Raw genomic sequence first — 21,105 nt, 5'->3', positions numbered from 1 at the left:
GCAGAGCTGGTTTTCAAAATCTACAGCTAGGCACTTTGCAAAAAAAAGGGCCAGTTTTCACTGTGAAAATGTGGTGTCCACGTTGCGTTTTGGGCTGTTTCCTGTCGCGGGCACTATGCCTACCCACACAAATAGGGTACCAATGCTATCGGGAGACTTAGGGTAACACAGAATTGTAGAGCAACTGTTATTACCTATTGACTTTTGATGCATTTCCACCTTCCAAATGAAAGAAAATGTGTAAAAAAGAAGTCACTTTGAAAAATGTCCTATATTTCTCATGCTAGTATGGGTACTCACAATTTCGGAAATGTGCAAAAGGTTGTTTCTAGACTCTATATTTTGTTCCAATTTCATAAATACATAGGTGTCTTTCATCCCGATTTTTCACTGTACATATTTTCCCAAATTAATTGCTTTATACTCTGTAGTTAATAAAAAAACCATTGCAAGATGCTGCTCAGTTATTGGCTTTGGGGTCCTCGAGTTCTTGGTGAACCTACAAGTCCTATATATCCCCACAACCAGAAAGGTCCAATGGATGTAATGTTATATTGCTTTCAAACATCTGTCATAGTTAGAAGAAGTTAAAGGTGAAAACATTGGCTCAAATGGCTGTTATGTTCAACTCATTTTCAATTTTTCCTTCTTTGAATTGTTAGCTTCTATGAAGAAACCTTGAAGGATCTGCACAAATGACCCCTTGCTGAATTCAGAATTTTGCAACTTTTTTAAATGTATAGATTTCCAGGATCCATTATTGCTTTCATACCCATTTCTACCACTAACTGGAAGAAGGTTGAAAGCACAACAAAGAGCAAAAATAGGCTATGTCCATGTAAAATGCCAAAACCGGTAAAAATGTTGGTTTTCTGATAAATTTCTGACAGTCCCTGCTGGGAAAATGGTGATTTCATCCCCACAAACCCTTTGGTGATACCATTTGCAGGGAAAAAACAGACACTTTCATTTGCAGCACTTTTTTCCAATTCCCCCCCCAAAAACAAAATATTGCTGTATATTGGCTAATTTCTGGGCCCCCTCCAGGGGAATCCACAAATCCTGGGTACCTTTAGAGTCCCCATAATGTTGGAAGAAAAGGACGCAAATTTGGCGTGGATACCTTATGTGGTCAAAAAGTTACAGGGGTCTAATCGCGAACTACACCAAATAGCCAAAAAAAGGCTTAGCACAGGGGGGGAAAAGGCCTAGCAGCGAAGGGGTTAATGAATGGGACAAGGACATAAGGGACCTGGGGGAAATTAACTCTTCATGATTGTGTCTTCTTTTAAATACAGTTTTGGTGGAAAACTGAGATGTCACTTTCTGTGAAGATGGATGATGGGAAATCAAGCTATATCACTTCCTGTGCGGATGGATGATGGAAGATCCAGGGATGTCACTTCCTGACTTAATGGGTGATGGGAAATGTAGTCTTTTTTCCTTGGCTTCTTCCTTTAAAGACAGTTTTAGTAGGAAAACAGTGATCTTACTTCTTGTGCATATGGATGACGGGAAATCAGAATATTGTTGTCTTCTATATTTATGTTGTTGATGTTTGGACTTTAGAAACAAAGTAGTATAGTTGCTTTTTGTGTCTGCGATATTTTTACACAATATTTCTGTATCTGATATTGTGACAGACAATTAATTGATGTGGGTGCTCTGGCATGCAGGAGTAATCTGCTGGGCATTCTGGATGTGTCAGGTGTGTGATAGAGTGCCACGTTGTTCTGAAATTTGTAGGGGTGCATCATATTCACTGTTAGTCCGCACCCACATATTACTCGAATTAGTTTAGGTGTGACATATAAATTGTATTGCTAGAATTGTTTAACATAGAGGTGATTAGAAATGTAACCATGAGTTTCATAAAGAGATAATGTCGTAGATCATTGCAATGTATTTTAGTAAATGTATAATGTTTGATTTTATGTAATGCAACGTGTTAGATTAAAAGCGTGCCATATTGAAGTTGCACTTGTAGTCTGCTTATTTACATATAAAAGAATAATGAACTAATGCTTAAGGTGTGATTTAGTAATGTGTTTAACAGTGTAAAGGCCTGCTCGCATATACGTTTAAAGGAGAAAGGCCTGTTCATTTCTTATGTTAGCTAACGTTGTAGGCCAAAAATGCTTTCCCTTGGTAAGGCTTTGGGTTTCAGGAGGATGGAAAATCTTAGAGAAGTGAAAAGTTTTTTTATTCCCATGTTTCTGTTGCAGGTGCAAGGACATTTAGCTCGTTAGAGAGACTAGGTCTTTGTTTTAGGAGTTAGGATGGTACGAGAAGCCAACAGGGAAGTACATTGGAATTTGAGGATGATACTTTCAGCGGAGAAGGTGCCTGGGACCCGAGGTCAAGCTAACCATCGTTGGATGGAGTACAAGTTTCAGTGGAAAAGTACTGGGAGAAGACCTGGCTGAAGAGGTGTGCCGAAGGGCGTGTTTTACGTTTTTGGATTTTGTATTAGGGACAGTGCCCCGAGGGTTGACCAGTTGAGGATTAGATGGGAAGCTAGAAGGAGCATCTTAGAACGAGATCTGAATAAGGGAATGTACTTCTAAGGAAGTCTTCACTTCTGACACCTTTTTACTCTCTTGCCTGGGAGGGAAATGCCAAGTAGGGACGTCACCTTAGAGATAGAGTAGGGACAGACTAACTGTTTTTTCTTTTTAGGCTAATGATTCCTAATGTAGACATTGGACTAACCATTGCATTTCTTATGTTACTGGAACTTGTTATTCTTTTCGTTTTGAGTCGTATGGGACTCTTACGTAGACTTGCGTTTGTTCTAGTGCCCATTTATCTTCTTCACCTTGTGGTAAGGTGTCTGTATGTGCAGTGATTTTTGGTTGTAATAAAATCCTACAAATTTTAGATTCGGAGTCAGTGGTCCTTCAGAAATAAGATTTGAATCTGTTGATTATGTATAAAAAATTGAATTTCATGCCCCTCTACACTATTTAGCAGATAAAAAGATCCTGGCGACCGGAGAGGATTCTTGAAGAGAACCAGGTAGGCAAGAATCCGGTCCTATCAGTTGGTAGCAGCATATGATGGGTATCTCTGATAGCGAGGGGAGATCTAGATCAAGATAAGAGATTTTAGAGGCCCATAGAAGTCAAGTGATGGTGACCCATCGGATGGTGAGCGGTGGATGATGGCGGCTGATGGAGATTGATGGAGAGTAGCGGTGCCGCGGATAGCAGCAGTTCGTGGAGGAGTGAGTATGAATAGGGTGAGATGTTTTGTAGATTGTGCTGTTGATTTGAATGTGTGATGTCTTGCGGAGTTGGAGTGAGTGTTGAGTGATTGTGAGATCAGGCTATGAGCGCGCGCAGCCCGGGAAAATCTTAGGCTCGACGAGTAGCTTAAGTGATTGTAGTGTAGATGACACCTGAGGTAGATTTTGTTGACCACCGAAAGGGGATCATGAGACGTCATCGATTGCCCGGACCGAGATAGGGGGTGCAAATGTGCGAGTGCGTGAGTAACCGACGCTGGTCGTGGGTTGTTATATATGGAACATTGGGTGTTTGAAACCTATCAGTTGAGGCGATTGTCCAGTCGTTTTGTGGCCAGACAGTTGCCAGTTGAGGTCGACAATTTCGAGAGACTGTCGGAGACAGACAGAGAAGTAGTTGTCTGGTCGTTTTGTGGACAGATAATTACTTCAGCGTATGAATGGGACGAATGCAAGGGTGAGACGTAAATTGTGAAGGAGGGGAACTGCTGCGAGCAGAGGAAGTGTGACGTCAGAAGGTGTCGCGCTGCGAAAGGTCAGTTGGTGTGAGTCACGCTGCTATTGGTGAATTGACATCAGGAAGTGAATGAAAATATTGTGTGCGATCGAAAAAATTGTTAATCATGAAATGTTTTAAGGTTTTCCGAGAATTATGAAGAGGTGACAAACATGTGGTTACTCGAGGGGGAGAAGAAGCCCCTCCCGAGGATACTGCGGCACATTATATGGCAAGAAATGTGGGATTGCATACTATAATTTGGCTTGAAAATTGGCATAAAATGACTCATGGTGAGGGAGAACTGGCCTTCCCGAGATATGATACTTTCAGGTTGGAAGTGTTGTATCAGTTGAAATCTGTAATGTCGTTGCGACCTTTGCCGAGACCAACTCAGTTTGAGGCATTGCATGCATGGATCAAAGCAGCATATGACAGGAAAAGAGATCGAAGTCAAGAGAGGGTGAAGAAGTCGATCAGGGCATTCCAGGATGCGAGGTGGGATGCGCTAGAGAAGAGGTGGAGAGTAGAAACAAGAGAGGGAGACCGGTTGTACCCGCTACTGAAAAAGACAACGCTAAGGCAAAAAGTGTGGATGACGATGACAGTGATACAGATGACAGTCTAGTAGAGAGGTTGTTGTCTGAGAGACCACCTCCATACAATCCAGATTTCTATGGAGGGAAGTCAGCTCAAGCAGAAGGGACTAGCGGATTACAGAGTCAGTCAGAGGTGAGAGTAGAAGGGAAAATCTCGACAGGAACTGAGGGCATGAAAAATCAGCCCGTAGCAAACACCGAGATTGGAAGAGGTGGGAGGTTACCAGATGCCTTAAAGGTACCGGTTACCATTGGACATATTGTCTCAGTCTACGACCCAGATCAAGAGAGAGTCGGTAGTCTAGTACAGTCAGCTGTAGGAGCGAGCAGTATGGTGGAGGGAAATGGATCAGTGAGTGGAATGGAGCAGACTCCAAAACCAATAGAATGGAGTAAGCCACTGCCAGCCACCGCAGACTCCTCTAGGGGACAGGTGGATGCGAGGTCAGTGAGACCGAGGTCTTTGGTCAAGTCAAGATCAGATTTGCGGATGTGGGCACCGCCGGTGAGGAATCAGAATCAGAGTGAGAGAACTGTAGAGAGTGAGGAGCAAGGCAATCTAGGAAATCGTTCCATTTATAGGAGCATGACAGAAGGGATTATTCCTCGAGAACAGGACTGCGAGTATGATGAACGGAATGGGGCAGCTTGTCGAGAAATACTGAAGGGAGCTTTGAAAAGGAGAATGCTAGATGTTGTAAGGTTGAAAGCAGAAGTAGATGAGATAATAAGTGGAAATTTGCCTCTTGAAAGGAAATACATGTATGAACAAGATGAGTTAGTTTTTGTAGCAAAAGATGTGACTCGCAAGGCAAGAACTGCGCATGAGAAATTGTCAGAATTGGCCAAAAGATATGATGTGGATCTGTCCAAAACAAAGTCATTGCAGGGAAGCCATAAGTTGCAGTATAGCGACCAAGAATTGGACGAGAAGAGGGTCATGGGATTGAGGACTCATATCAGGGATTTGATTATAGCAATGCATGCATGGATCATGCTTGACAAATGGGAAGAAAGGTGGTCCAAGAAGAAGAGTTCTAAAAGGATGATAGGAGAGACGCTGCCTCCAGGTGGGGGGATGGTGGATGTAGGAAGTTTCCCTCTACGAGAGGTACAGAAAGGAGGGTATGTGCATGTGCCTTGGAGTAGGGGTGATTTGGCTGCATTTACGAATGATTTTCTCCGCTTGCGGGAGAAGCCCGTCGAGTGGTATAAGCAAGTTGATCGATTTGTCAAGATTTCAAAGGTGTTGTGGATTGACTTGAATACATTGTTTGACAATGTGGTTCCAGGCGATTTATGGTCTGCATGTAAAATTGCTGTTGAGTGGCTAACTTCGGAGCCCGAAAGAGATCCTGTTTCGAATGGTCCGTCACACATAGTCATGAAGAAGTTTGAGCACGTGATTACGTGGCTAAAGTCGAAAATTTCACCTCAGGATATTGATTGGGTTAAGATAGATCGGACAGTCCAAGAACCAAAGGAGACAGTGCACGAGTATTATGAAAGATTCTTGCAGGCTTTCAAGCAGTACAGTGGATTAGATGCCTTAGAAACTAAAGATATGGGCCAGTTTGTTTCAAAGTTTGTGTTGGGGTTGAGACCGGAGGTTAGTCTCATGATACAGAAACATCTGATTTGCTGGAAGAATAAGCCTGTAGATGAGATTTTACGGTATGCCAGGTACTGTAGTGATGAGATAGAATCGAAGCACAGGAAATTGAAGGATAAGCTGATGCTCGTCCAGATGCAAACGGCTCAAGTTCAGCCTAGTGGGGGGACGTTAGGAAGGAAGCAGGGAAATAACCAAGGAGGAAATCAGAATGCCCAGAGTCAGGGAAGACCAAAGTCAGTTGATCCTAAGACAGGAATGGATGTGGCGACATTGAAAAAGACCACTGCGTGTCATCTTTGTCACCAGGTTGGACATTGCAAACGTGAGTGTCCCTTGAACCCAATAAATCAGGTGCAGCAAGAATTAGAGATAACTCAGGTACCTGTACCTGAAGAAGTTCCCACAGTGACCAGACCTAGGATGGGGAAAGGGGGGACTAGTAGTCCGCAGGTGCAAGTTCCCCAGCCACCCAGAGTTCAAAGTGTTCAGCAGGGAGTCCGAACTTATCAACAGATGCCCTTGTTCGAAGGGGGTGAGGAGTTCGGTCCAGACCCATTGGCACGACGGTGCCTGAGAGGGGAGGAAGACTGCACCCTTGGGCAGTCTTGGAGGTAGACCAGAGGGGACCATTTGTAGAAGCAAATGTTGATGGTCATCCTACCACCTTTTAGGTTGACACTGGTGTTACCCGGTCTACTGTAAGATCAGCAGTAGTCCCCAACCTACCCCTCTCGGGACAATCAATCCAAGTTGTTGGCATAGCAAATAAGAAATTGACTAGCCCATTGACAGAGCCAATTCCTGTGAGAATAGGAACATTCCGAGATAGACACCAGTTTGTGGTGTGTGACTCGGGTCCAGTTTGCCTGTTAGGGAGAGATCTGTTGTGCAAGTTGAATTGCACCAGCTATTGCACACCAAAGGGAGTTGAAGTATAGACAAAGGATGATGATGCGACCTTTAAATTTGCAAATCAGCAAGTGTGCATAGAAATGTACCCAGCGCTGACAGTGGAGGAACTTCCACTTGACTTGAGGGATTCTGTGTCACTTGATGTGTGGGACTTCAGTGGAGAAGAAATCGGATTGATCAAAGGCGTAGAGCCAGTGAAGATTCAAGTCAAACCGAATGTAGAATTCCATAGGACACCCCAGTATAATTTGTCACCTGAGACTATTGCAGGGATCAAGCCTGTAATTGAGTCTATGATCAAGCAGGGAATTCTGAAAGAGATCATGGGTAGCCCATGTAATTCACCTATCATGGGACTACAGAAACCAAGTGGGAAATTCAGGATCGTAAAAGACCTGCGAAAGGTCAACTCGATAGTTGTTCCATGTTGTCCAGTGGTACCGAATCCATCTGTGATACTGTTTCAAATTCCATTTGAAGCTGAGTGGTTTACAGTAATTGATTTGTGACAAGCATTCTTTTCGATCCCACTCCATGAGGAAAGCCAATTTCTTTTTGCTTTCCGGCTGGGGAACCGTGTGTTAACATGGTGTCGTATCTTACAGGGGTATACGGAGAGTCCTTCAATCTTTAATCAGATCTTGAATAAGAATCTTGAAGGACTTGTGTTGCCGCAGAACTCTGTTCTGGTGCAATACATTGATGATTTGCTCGTTGCCTCAGAAACAGAAGATGCTTGCAGAATTGATACCATTGCTTTACTGAATCATTTGGCTGAGAATGGACACAAGGTATCTCCGAATAAACTGCAGTACTGTCTGAGTGAAGTGCAGTATTTGGGTCACAGAATTGAGAAGGGCAAGAGGAAGGTGTCACCAGATCGCATTGAGGCCATTATGAACATGACTGTGCCCACCACTCAGAGGGAAGTCAGAATATTTTTTGGGATGGTTGGTTACTGTTGCCAGTGGATTCCCAACTTCTCCTTTGAAGCGAAGCCTTTGCAATGGCTGATGCACAAGGATGTGAGTGATCCAGTACCATGGGACAATGACTGTTTGATGTCATTTTTGAGGCTGAGGGAAGCCCTGTGTCGAGCTCCAGCTTTGGGGATGCCTGATTATAACAAGGCATTCACATTGTTCTGTTGTGAGAGAGAAGGTTGTGCATTGTCAGTTCTGACTCAGAATCATGGAGGTGTCCGTACCCAGTTGCCTACTTCTCAGCTACTTTAGATCCAGTAGCTTCTGCGTTGCCCGGATGTCTCAAATCCGTTGCTGCAACAGGTGTCAGTATCGAAACATGCGAGAGTATTGTAATGGGACATCCACTTACAGTTTATGTGCCACATTCTATTGAACTGTTGATGACGAGGACCAAAACACAGCACCTCACGAATAACAGGTTAACACGTTATGAGCAAGTTATACTTGCTGCAGAAAATGTGACTTTGAAGAGGTGTTCTATTTTGAATCCCGCAACATTGATGGCAATTCCAAATGCAGATGGTGAAGATTGTGAGGATCATGATTGTCTCGATGTGACTGAACTATGCACCAAACCGAGACCAGACATTGTTGATGTACCGCTTCCTGACCCTGATTAAATTTTCTTTGTGGACGGTTCATGTTTAAGAGACAGTGCTGGTCGATTAAGAGCAGCAGTTGCTGTATGTACAATCACAGGAGTGGTTGAAGCTGCTTGTTTAGAGGGAGTACACTCCGCACAGGTAGCTGAAATTATTGCATTGGCCCGTGCCTGTTTGGCTGCTGATCAGATTCGGATAACGATTTACACTGACAGTCAGTGCGGTTTTGGTGTGGTTCACGATTTCGGACAGTTGTGGTCACAGAGGGGATTTATGACATCTTCTGGTTCGCCCACTAGAAATGGGGAATATGTGAGACAGTTGTTGGAAGCGTTACAATGTCCGAAAGAAATTGTAGTTGTCAAATGTTCAGCACACAGCAAGGGAAGTGATTTTGTTTCTCTGGGTAACAATTACGAAGATGAAGTTGCCCGGTTCTGTGCAGAACAAGGATGCATATTTACAGGAGGGTACACTGGAGAAAGCCAGGAAAGAACCGAGCTCAGCATGATGCTAGCCATGGCGATACATGGGAGGAACTAAAACGATTGCAGGAAGAGGTTCCTGACCAAGAACGAGATAGCTGGATACGAGCAGGATGTGAGAAGGGCGATGTGGATGTGCGCGTTTTGAGTGATGGTCGAGCTGTGCTACCGGAAAATCTGTTGAACCCAATGGCAAGATTGATACATGGTGCAGTACATCTTGGTAGAGACGCAATGGTGCGAGTGTTCAGACAGACATGGTACAATCCGAAGTTTCATGCGGTTGCTGAGGCTGTATGTCAGGGGTGTGTTACATGTCAGCAGATGAATGCAGGAAAGATAACTGCTGTAACTTTGAGTCACATTGGGAGGTCAGGAGGGCCTTTCAATAGGATGCAATTGGACTTTATTGAGATGCCGAAGTGTAATGGGTTGAGGTACATCTTAGTTGTGGTATGTGTCTTTTCAAGATGGGTGGAGGCTTACCCAACACATAGGTGTGACACACTCACTGTAGCTAAGCTGTTGTTGAGGGAACTTATCCCTAGGTTCGGATTTCCGACCTCTTTGGAGTCGGACAGAGGGACACACTTGCACAGTGAGATCATGAAATAGCTCTGTGCTGCCTTGAATGTGGATCAGAGATTGCACTGCAGTTACCGACCAGAGGCTTCTGGGATTGTGGAACAAGTTAATGGAACTTTGAAGGCACGGATGGCCAAAGTGTGTTCTTCGACATCCCTGAAATGGCCTGGCGCACTGCCTTTGGTCCTCATGAGCCTTTGTAGTGTTCCTGATAGGAGTATGGGGTTGTCACCTCACGAGATCCTGATGGGGAGGGCAATGCGATTACCAGCGATACCTGCTACTGCTTTGATTAACTTCACAGATGACTTAATTCTCGACTACTGTAAGGGACTGGCTGACATAGTCTATTGTGTGTCTCAGCAGGTGCAGGCAGCAACTGTTCCCGCGCAAGTGACCTGTGCCACGACCTGTGCCCGGGAGACTGGGTGCTTGGCCGCAAGCACGTGAGGAAGAGTTGCCTGGATGTTCGTTGGCGTGGCCCGTACCAGGTAATACTGGTCACGAACATGGCAGTGAAGTGTGGGGAAATGCCGAAGTGGGTGCATGCCTCCCATACCCGCAGAGTTCCAGCACCCTTGGAAGATACAGCCCCTCTCGTGAATGAAAATCCAGCTGAGGTGGCAGGGCCCTCTGAGAGGGCAAGCCAAGCTGTGAGGGTTGCTGATGCAGTTGGTTGTGCACTAGATCGAGCTGAAAGGGGTTGTGCAAATCTAAACCCCGAATTTGACTCAGACAGAGAAAGTGTTGCTGGGGGTGGAGTAGAGTCAAATTCTGCTGAAAGAGGAAGCAGTGCACAGGGTACCCGAAGGGAGAGCAGAGGTGCCGCAGGAGCAGAAGAGGCTTGGCCCGTGAGTCATAGATGGCTAAACTTGAGGTTGGTGCCTGAAAGAGATCTTGCCCCAGTTTCTGAAAATTCTGAATCTGAACAGAGTGACGAAGAACAAGTTTGAGGTAGTCTGAGACGATCCAGGAGAACAAGAGTGCAGTGTCAAAGGTACGCCTCACCAGAGTGGACATATGCTGTGACTGATGCCAGGAGTGTTGAGCTCAGGGAGGCTGAAGTCCTTGACGCTGGTCAACGACTCCCTGAACTTGAAAGTGAATGTGTTGCTGGTGGTTCCAGGAGTGGAAATCGAAGGAATACTGACTCTTACTCTTCCAAATCCACCACTTCTGAGCAAGATTTGTGAGCTGATTCTGGAAACGTTGGTCTTTCCAACCTTTGGTTATGTACCACCGCATCAGGAATTAGTGGTGCTTCGTTTTGAACTTTTGCAGTGTGTTTTAGAGATCTTGGGAGCTGATCTTATTTTGAACTGAAGGTGAACTTTCTTGTACATAAAAGCCTGAGAGAAGATAACCTAGGCCAGAGTGGAAGAAGAATAAACTTAGGGACTTTCCGTCGAGACGATGAAAGTGGGTTAAGGAAGTCTTTTTGTGGACTGTGTAAATAAGGAACTGAAAGAGCAGGGGGATTTTCAGCTCTTGAAGTATCTTTCAAACTGATTGACAAGCAATATCTGGAGGAGAAAGAGACTCTTAATTGCTGTTGCAACCAAAGATTTTGAGAACTTTGCAAAGATGGTAGATGCTGGAAATACTCACCGTAGGTCTAAATTAGTGATAGGTACACTCATAGGGTTGGTAATAGTTTCTATAGCCATAATAGTTATAGCCTCGTATATCGTTTCACATGAGCAGGAAGCTGAGGTACAAGGAACACCGACGCCTACCACTTCTAGCCAAAAGGAGGTCACTATAGGAGTTAAGAGAGCTTTACTATTCGAAGAGAGTCGTAGATTTCACATAGACCTGTCTAGAAGTGATTTTAAGCTTAATGCGTATGCAAAGTTGTTGTACGAGTATGTTGATGCGAAAGACTGTTATGTGTGCATGCAGCTACCTTCTTCAGTAGATGAGGGTATTAGATACCATCACCTTCCACTAACGTATGGAATTTCTTGTAGTTTGTTGCTTAGTATCTTTTATGAAAGAGGTCAGTTTGAGTATTTCTTTTCCAATTACGATGCAGTATTTCCTGATGTTCCAGCTTACAAGCATTTGAATAAGTACGATTATTGCAAGTCAGAGGACAGACTTCGGAAGTATTTCGTACCGTCTTTGGAACTGGATACAGCTTATGCCCATCGGCATATTTTGACTTGTTCATTGTCAGATACAGAGAAGAAGTTCATAGGTCAAGTAGAAGAGAGATATAGAAAACTAACTGAAACACGAAATACAGGAGATAGTCCAGTAGATTGGACCGTGGAGAAAAGATTAAACAGATCTAAGAGGAGTTATGGACTCATAGCATTGGACCAGGTGCAAAAGGGGAAGTTGTGTGTGAGACGTCCCCAGACCTACTATGAGAAGGTTTCAGTAGGACAAAGTACGTGTGACCATGTTTTCACTATGGAAGATTCAGCTAAGAACTTTTTGCAAGGCTCGGTGCAAGTGATTCCAACTGTTTATTATGTGTGCGGAAGGAATGCCTATGTGAGGTTGCCTGCAAATTGGTATGGTACATTTTATTTGGGAATTATTTTTCCAAAAATCTATCATGCAGAAGATCTGGAGCTTTTGGAGACTGGACACCATTCTAGAGCCAAAAGAGCTGCGAGTGCAGGGGCAGTAATTGGTGATATCTTTGGAGCAATGATACCAAGTTTGGGTGTGGTTTTGAATGATCTGAAGATCAGAAGGCTGGCGACTGTGGTTGATGAATTGTCAATGAATACAGCAAGGTCTTTGATATTGATGGATGAAAAGATGTTATCGATAAGGACGATGGTTTTGCAGCACCGTCTTGCTTTAGATGTATTACTAGCAAAAGAGGGCGGAGTCTGTAAATTATTGAAAGTTCAGGAATGTTGTACGTATATTCCAGACAATAGCAAGGATCTGGAGACATATTTAGACAACATTACTACGATTCGCCAAGAGACTGGGGATTTGACAGAAGAAGGTGTGTAGGAAAAGATTGGAAAGGGATTTGGTCGTGTGGGAAATTGGTTTGCGAATTTGGGAAAAGGGTTCCTTGGGTTCGTGCTAAAACCCCTTATCATCGTTGTGGTTTGTGTGATCTGTTTGTGGGGATTCATCAGAGCGTACAAGTGGTATAGAGGAAACAGAATTGAAAGGGCTCTCAGAGCGAGTGAAATGTGAATGGCCAGGCTGCAGGAAAGTCAATATCAGAATATTAAGAATATGGAGAGGTTCCGACGGGGAGGATTGCGACAAGTACTGTTTAGGTAGGTTCTTTCTCCAAGGGAATTGTGTGATGGTGTGATGACATTTGTCATCAAAGGGGGGAACTGATAGAGCGCCACGTTGGTCTGAAATTTGTAGGGGTACATCATATTCACTGTTAGTCCGCACCCACATATTACTCAAATTAGTTTAGGTGTGACATAGAAATTGTATTGCTAGAATTATTTAACATAGAGGTGATTAGAAATGTAACCATGATTTTCATAAAGAGATAATGTCGTAGATCATTGCAATGTATTTTAGTAAAGGTATAATATTTGATTTTATGTAATGCAACGTGTTAGGTTAAATGTGTGCCATGTTGAAGTTGCACTTGTAGTCTGCTTATTTACATATAAAAGAATAATGAACTAATGCTTAAGGTGTGATTTAGTAATGTGTTTAACAGTGTAAAGGCCTGATCGCATATACGTTTAAAGGAGAAAGGCCTGTTCATTTCTTATGTTAGCTAACGTTGTAGGCCAAAAATGATTTCCCTTGGTAAAGGCTTTGGTTTCAGGAGGATGGAAAATCTTAGAGAAGTGAAAAGTTTTTTCGTTCCCATGTTTCTGTTCCAGGTGCAAGGACATTTCGCTCGTTAGAGAGACTAGGTCTTTGTTTTAGGAGTTAGGATGGTACGAGAAGCCAACAGGGAAGTACATTGGAGTTTACGGATGATACTTTCAGCGGAGAAGGTGCCTGGGACCCAAAGTCAAGCTAACCATCTTTGGATGGAGTACAAGTTTCAGTGGAAAAGTACTGGGAGAAGACCTGGATGAAGAGGTGTGCCGAAGGGCGTGTTTTACGTTTTTGGGATTTTGTATTAGGGACAGTGCCCCGAGGGTTGACCAGTTGAGGATTAGATGGGAAGCTGAAGGAGCATCTTAGAACGAGCTCTGAATAGGTGAATGTACTTCTAAGGAAGTCTTCACTTCTGACAACTTTTTACTTTCTTGCCTGCGAGGGGAATGCTAAGTAGGGACGTCACCTTAGAGATAGAGTAGGGACAGACTAACAGTTTTTTCTTTTTAGGCTAATGATTCCTAATATAGTCATTGGACTGACCATTGCATTTCTTATGTTACTGGAACTCGTTATTCTTTTCGTTTTGAGTTGTATGAGACTCTTACGTAGACTTGCGTTTGTTCTAGTGCCCATTTATCTTCTTCACCTTGTGGTAAGGTGTCTGTATGTGCAGTTATTTTTGGTTGTAATAAAATCCTACAAATTTTAGATTCGGAGTCAGTGGTCCTTTAGAAATAAGATTTGATTCTGTTGATTATGTATCGAAAATTGAATTTCCTCCCCTCTACACTATTTAGCAGATAAAAAGATCCTGGTGACCTGAGAGGATTCTTGGAGAGAACCAGGTAGGCAAGAATCCGGTCCTATCAAGTGGCTCTGTGGCGGCAGAAGTGGGGGCATAAGAGGCACAATAAATTTGGCAGTGGCAACCAGGGACCAGCAGCAGGGGAGTCAATGTGTGCTGCATTACTGATATATCATTTCATGTAGGGAACTACTTTATCAACAAAGCACAAATTGTAAACACAATGGAAAGATGAATACAGAAGTGCAGTTGAGTCGACTAACTGGTCATCTAGCAATGTTAATGCTAGAAAAGATGGAAAGCCTAAAGTCCACTTTCTATGTATGTCTCTTTTTATGAAGAGTTGATGAAATGAGCTTTCACAGCAATGCTTACACTTAAGGCCTGAATGCGAGTCAGGCAGAGTGGTATCTGTGGGTGGTATACATCTCAGGACCATCTAAGCTGGCCCAGTGGTCCTGCACAGGTTTGTCTTGAGTGTAGGAACACAGGACCCTATCTTACCAGCCACAAAGCATTCTGGTAAAATCGTGCAAGGCTTTGGTCTTCTTTCTCTGTCACTGAGGGATCTTGCAATGCTCAACCACCATAACTCAACTTTGATTTCCCACAATTTCCCTCTCAATTGTAATCCCTCCCCCTACTGCAATTCAGCCCCTACCAATGTACACATTTAGGACGTGTTTGGAGAAAATGCTAAATGTGTATATTATTGAACACAAAACTGGTAATACCATGTGGAATTCAGGTCCACGGAGTAATTTACAATTGCGTGGGGATTATCTCATATCAGCAGAAATTCCATTAGAGAATTTTAGCCAGTATAAAAAATTCTGGACACCGCAAATGTCCTCATAGAATCCCTCTCTAGTCATATCGAGTCCTATGTGGCCTCGACAAATGGTTTGTGAAATATGAATTGGTTCTACAGAAGATGGCTGTCCCCTCTATTCACAGCAGCACACGGAGGATGACACGTCAATGCAGCCACAGAGGCGCCATGAATTGGATAGTATCAAGTGTTCCCCCTGTATGTGCAAGACAACAGAAGCATCAAGCACACCTCTGCAACTCAATGCCCCACCAAAGTTAATAATGTGATTTCCTGTTTTTTATGCTTTATATCCCTAACAGGATGTCCATGCTCCCATTTTTTATGTTTCCTCTAAAACATAGACATTTTGAAATATACGCAATTGAGAGACTTACCTAAGCGTGGAACTTTTCATTAAAAGTGGCTTCAGCGTTCTGACATCCTCAGGACTCACTTGAACGTCCTGCAGCTCAATGGTCCCGACCTCTGAATACTTTAAACAGAACACGAGCACTCTGCACTCTATGGAAATCATCTCGCTCCTTATCTCTCGAGGTGTTAAATGTATGTGTTTCACACCTGCAGGGACTACTTTCACAAACTCTTCATCTTGAGTCTCGTACAAACAGTGGAATAAGCCCATTGTGTGACTGGTGAGCTTGGCTCCTCCTTCTTTTACTTTTTCCGCTATCCACTCCTGCAGATCAGGTTTGATTTCTGGTGAAACCTTGCACTGTAAGTTTCTTTTTATCTTATCCAATCTCTCTGTATTGAGAAGGCCAAACAGGAAGCGCACAGTCAGCATCAAGTTATTATATTCCAGTTCTGTGTATTCCGTCAGTAACTGGATTACTTTGCGCTGCGGACTCTTTGTGTTTTCTACGGTTGTATTATTCTCTTCCAGAATATAAAAGAGCGCAGCAAAAAACTCCTGAAAGCTTAAGTGGATGAAGCTGTAGAAGCTGACAATTTCAGTACATTTCTTAAAATTGTTAGTCTCTAGGAAGAGGGCTTGGACAGCCGGTATGTTTACACCATGTTTTCTTAAGTCATCTTCTTCAAATAGTATTTTCTGATGACAGACACCATCTTCAGCCAAAGCACACAGACTTTTCAAGTTACTGGTAATGATTGGCTGCACAGAGTCTCTATTCTGTTGATTTAATAAATTCAAAAACAAAAGCAAGTAGACAGAAGTAATTGTTCTCAAATCATACAAAGAATCCTCATTATTTTCCATCTGTTCTTTGAGAACAGTGCAGACAATCCAGCACACAATAGGCACAAAACACATGGTGTAGACAATTTCATTTTGTTTCACTATTTGAATAGCTTTTTCACTTTGCTTTATATTTCCAAAGAACTGTACAAAATATCTCTCTCTTTCATCTTCTGAAAACCCACGAATCTCTGCGAGGCGTTCATGCTTCACACAGTTTTTAAGAGTGTCTAAAGCAGTTGGCCTTGTGGTGATTATTATATATGACTCCGAAAGATACCTTTTCCTTATTAAACTGAAGATTGTTTTACCTTCTGGAGACTTATTGGCAGCATCATCAAAAAGCAAACTTTCAGTGATTTTAAGTTCATCGAAGCCATCGATGATGAAGAGCAACTTTCTGGGGTTGGCTTCTATCTCACTCATTGACAGGAGCAGACCCCCTTCAATTCTGGGTAAGATAAGGTCAGCGATCGGCCTCTCTGCACTCAGCTGGTTATATTCTCTGCAGTGGATGTAAAACACATACTCAAATGTGTCCTGGAAGAGTTTGCCTGATGCCCAGTCGAACATGATCTTTCTAGCAGTCATTGTCTTTCCGATCCCAGCCACTCCCTGGAGTACCACAGTCCTGGGGACATGTCCATCCTCTTCAGGGGAAAATAAATCTTGGATGCTAGAGTATGAATGTTCAGCTCTTTCTTCCATAAGCTGTAGATGTCTCTTTCCACATGACATTATTTCATGTTCTTTATCTTTCCTTTTACAGTAGTGCTTTAAAATGAGGAGCTTTGTATACCTTTCATTTAAAGTCACAATCTCACCAATTCTACTGTCATTATCTTTCATGCATCTGAATTCAGTTTGAATATATTCCTTGTACTTCCTCCTGTGACCTGTTTAAAAAATAGAGACAATATTTGAAAAAATTACTTTTGAAAAACTAGTGAGATAACAGTGTTACAGTTTCATTTTACTGCACAGATTCATTTACAGCTGCTGCTAAGGTCGGCACCTGTACGCTATTTGATACCAGAGAATAAAGCATGACTTTATAACATCGGCCATTCGTTGTGGCCCTGGTAGGGTAGACTTTGGATAAAGTGGGTCTTACTGAGCAGAGGCATGAGGGGAGGAGCAACAAGGACATACATCCCAAGAAAGATAACTATTACAGGAAATGGAGGCTCAATTGTGACTGAACTGATTTCCTGAAAACTTCTAGCAACCCAAACAAGAGTTAGAAGTTCATCCGCCAATGATGCCAACATGCATAAAATAAACTCACTTTCTATGATGACATCAATAGTTACCAATCCACATCCTTTATGTGCTCGAATCCTTCACTACAATGTATTTAATGGTCTCTAAACCCTCTGACACAGTAGTGGGAGATTAACCACCAGTAAGACATTTATCAGAAACAAAACATACCTCTTATTCTGAGTCTCCCTCTGAAAAATAGGGGATTTCATGCAGAATGAGCATTTACTGCAGCAGTTTTAATATATATGGTATTTGTTTAACACTCATTTTCCTGATGCATTTTGGCAGTTTTAACCCTTTGAAATCTTCCAGGGAAAATGGTTGGGCTGCGTTATTTGCACAATTTGCAATTCCACGCCATGCATAAAACTCATGTTTATGAAGGGATTAGAATTTACCCTTAAACTGATAATTTAGGCCATAGTCAAGTTATTTTAATTACATTTTCATTCCCACTGTTGCAGGTGATTACAACTAGTAAAGAAGTGAAATAATCAGGGCTCTTCACAAACACATAAATGAAATCAGTAAATATAGACTGCAAAAATGTCCATATCCAAGTCAGCATCAAAATCAACCCATCTAAACGCAAACCATCCACAAACAATTAGCAATAAATGCAAAATACACATGACATACATGTGTCATGCTCTGTGCAAAAAACTCAGCTCAAATGAAAAAGATGAAATCTATCATTTTATTATTTACGCAAGTGGAATGAAAGAACAATTTCATAATGTTCAGTAACACTCTTCTAATGGATATTTTATCTAACCACAGATTCCTCATCTCAGAATATTCACCAGGTGTCAGACTGGGTTTGGAGATGTTTCATAGCAGTGCTCCCGCTGCTTCACTGACATATTATCGACGACACTAATATCGTGCTACAAAAATATTGTGTCAAAAATATCAACCCCAAAAATATTGATTTCAGATATTTATAATGTAAATGGCAAGAATATCGAACAAAAAATATTGTTGTCAATAATATAATTGTCAAAAATATTGTTTTTTATATATATTACCTACTGGCGGTCGCCAGTAGGTAGTTATAGTTAGGACCTAGTTTCCATAGGAAAAGCGTTTTTTGTTTTCCCAATAACTTTGGTGTCAGTTGACGAATCTTCGCAATTTTTTCGAAACTAGTGGGGCGTTCCGGTCAGCTCCTATCCTAAAAGTTTTGGAGTGATTCGGCAAGCGGGGGCTGAGAAAAAAGGGGTGGTCACAAAACGTGTTTTTTCCATGTTATTTTCGATAGGAAACTTTAGACACGGCTACAGCTCAAACAGCTGAACGGAATTACACCAAATTCGGCCAAAAGGTAGCACTTGGTTCAGAAAGAGACCTTTTTGTTAAGTGGTGCAAATCCATTCAGTAGTTCCTGAGAAAGTTAAAAAAAAAAGAGGTTGGAAAATCAATTTCCCATAGTAAACTTTAGACACAGCTACAGCTTGATCTGCTGAACGGAATGACACCAAATTTGGCAAAAAGGTAGCCCTTGTTTCAGAAAGAACTCTTTTTCTAAATGGTGTAAATCTGTTTGGTAGTTGCTGAGAATCTCAAAACATAAAAGTTTTGATATATAGAGGCGTGGTGGATCCGCGGACCCTTCCAACCACAAGCTTTATTCTAATTGGCTGTCAACACTCCAAACCAGGAACTGTTGGCAGCCATCTTATGACTCAGTAGAACTGAGTAAGGAAAAAACAGGAAAACAAAGGTGAAAAAAAAGAAAAGGGGGCAGGGTAGAAACACCCTGACCCCCTAGGCCTGCTCAGGGTGTCCCACAAGGACCCCCAGGGCCAAAAAAAGCATTTTTTTTTAAAAAACAGTGGAATGCGCGCTGGGTGCGCAGATTTGGATGAACATTTTTTTTAAAACAAAGCAAGGACTTCCTCGCTTCGTTAATTTTAAGCCCCCGGGTGGGCCAGGTCCCGGGGGGACTTTGGAAGTGTATAGCGGGGGTCCACGAGGGCCCCTGCAGCCCTGCGGACCGCCACCTTCCTGGGGCTCTCTTTTTTAAATTAAAGATACCTGTGTGGGGGGGCTGGCACTAACTGTTTAAATGCGGGGGTCCATTATGGACCCCCGAGCCCTGGGGACCACCACCTCCCCGGGGCTTTGGAAAAGTTGGGAGGGGAGCTGTACAGCCCCCCTCCCGGAGCCTTCGATGGCCCTGGGGCCACCACCACCCCAGGGCCAGCTCCTGCAGTGTCCTGGGGTGCCCACCCATGAGACACTGCTGTTTGCTATGGTAGGGCGGGAGCACGTCTCCCGCCCTACCATAGCAAACTCTGGTTTGGATTTTGGAAGAGATAGCAGGGAAACCTGCTCTCTCTTCCAAAATCCAAAGCAGATTGCTTTTCCACACGGGGAGCTGCATGTTAGCAGTTCCTCATGTGGAAAAGCAATGCCGGCTCCCGCAGGAGGCAGGGAGTCGGCGGGACCGTGGGGGCATTGGAGCTCCCCCCATGGTCCCCAACGAAGTGGCTAGGCCCCGGGGGATGGGGTCCCCGGGGCAAATATAAATTACTGGTAGGAGTGAACAGAGAGTGACAGTGTGATTTCTGAACTGCATAGCTACTACCTGGATTTTTGCAGGAGTGAATCAGTAGCCTGAAGGGAGTTAGGGAACCGCGTGGAGTGTGCAAATTTGACTGTAGCACTACGTGTTTTAATGCCTGAGTCATTGTATAAGTGCATGGACAGTGACTGGATAGTTAGAGTGTTGGTTGTTGACAGCAGGGCAAGTTTCTAAGTACTTGTGTTTCGGCACAGTAATTAGAAAAGGACATGGTTCTGTCAGGATGATTGCAGGAGTGGACAGAGAGTGACAGTGTGATTGCTGAACTGCTTGGGTACTACCTGGATTTTTGCAGGAATTAATCTGTAGTCTGCAGGGGGTTAGAGAACTGCATAGATTGTGCACATTTGATTGTAGCACTGCGTGTCTTAATGCCTGAGTCATTGTACAAGTAAGTGCATGGCCAGTGACTGGATAGTTAGAGTGCTGGTAGTTTTTGTCTGAAAAATTTGGAGTCGCAACCCTAGCGCGGTGCTCAGCGCGGCCCCTTGGTGTGAACGTGAGGGGTGCGTGGCTCCCAGCGCGGCCCCCTGGTGTGAACGTGAGTGGTGCGCGACTCCCAATCATGCTGGGTGTGCGACTCCCAGCAAGAACATGTAAGACTTTTTTATTAGAAATATAGGTTATATGTTAGGATCTTGGGTGGCTCTAAAAAGAGCCCTTGTGTTTATTGGGAGATTTTTGAAGCTACATGTAAGTGCTGATGCAGAGTCTTACATTGTTGAGAAGGACTCTGTCTCCCTTATCTGTGAAGTGAACACCATCACTCCTGTAGATACCATCCATATCAAAACGCAGATTGTTGTTGTATATGGACCCCATACTATGGTCTCTGAGATAATTAGAAACAGCTTTATTTACATTTTTTCTAGCTTTCATAATCTGTGAACAGAATTGATTGGACCAGTTCCATTTCTGTCTTTGGCATATGTTAGAGTACACAAAGGCAGTTTGGGGGAAAAGCAACATCAATTCTGCAAAGGTGTCCTTCATTAGCATTTCCAGACCTATCCCAGTCAATGTGCCTTGGTCATTGCCACCACAGTGCACAATCATGAGGTCAGGTGGTTGGAGATGCAAAAAGGTTTTAACCAATGGCATCAATTG

At 43.2% G+C, this 21,105-nt stretch overlaps 1 protein-coding gene across 2 annotated transcripts in view; it reads right to left on the bottom strand.

The window, feature by feature from the left end:
* Window positions 1–21,105, bottom strand: part of LOC146808619 (NACHT, LRR and PYD domains-containing protein 3-like) — an 874,093-nt gene that overhangs the window by 746,688 nt on the left and 106,300 nt on the right. For both annotated transcript variants that reach the window (XM_085623649.1, XM_085623650.1), the window contains exon 5: window positions 15,322–17,041. In XM_085623649.1, the coding sequence (XP_085479775.1) occupies window positions 15,322–17,041 (1,720 nt within the window). The remainder of the gene's footprint in view (window positions 1–15,321; window positions 17,042–21,105) is intronic.

This window comes from Triturus cristatus, chromosome 8, assembly GCF_964204655.1.
Source record: "Triturus cristatus chromosome 8, aTriCri1.1, whole genome shotgun sequence".
NCBI lineage: Eukaryota > Metazoa > Chordata > Amphibia > Caudata > Salamandridae > Triturus > Triturus cristatus.
The sequence above is the reverse complement of the archived record's forward strand: the minus strand, read 5'-3'. Positions and strand labels throughout refer to the sequence as shown.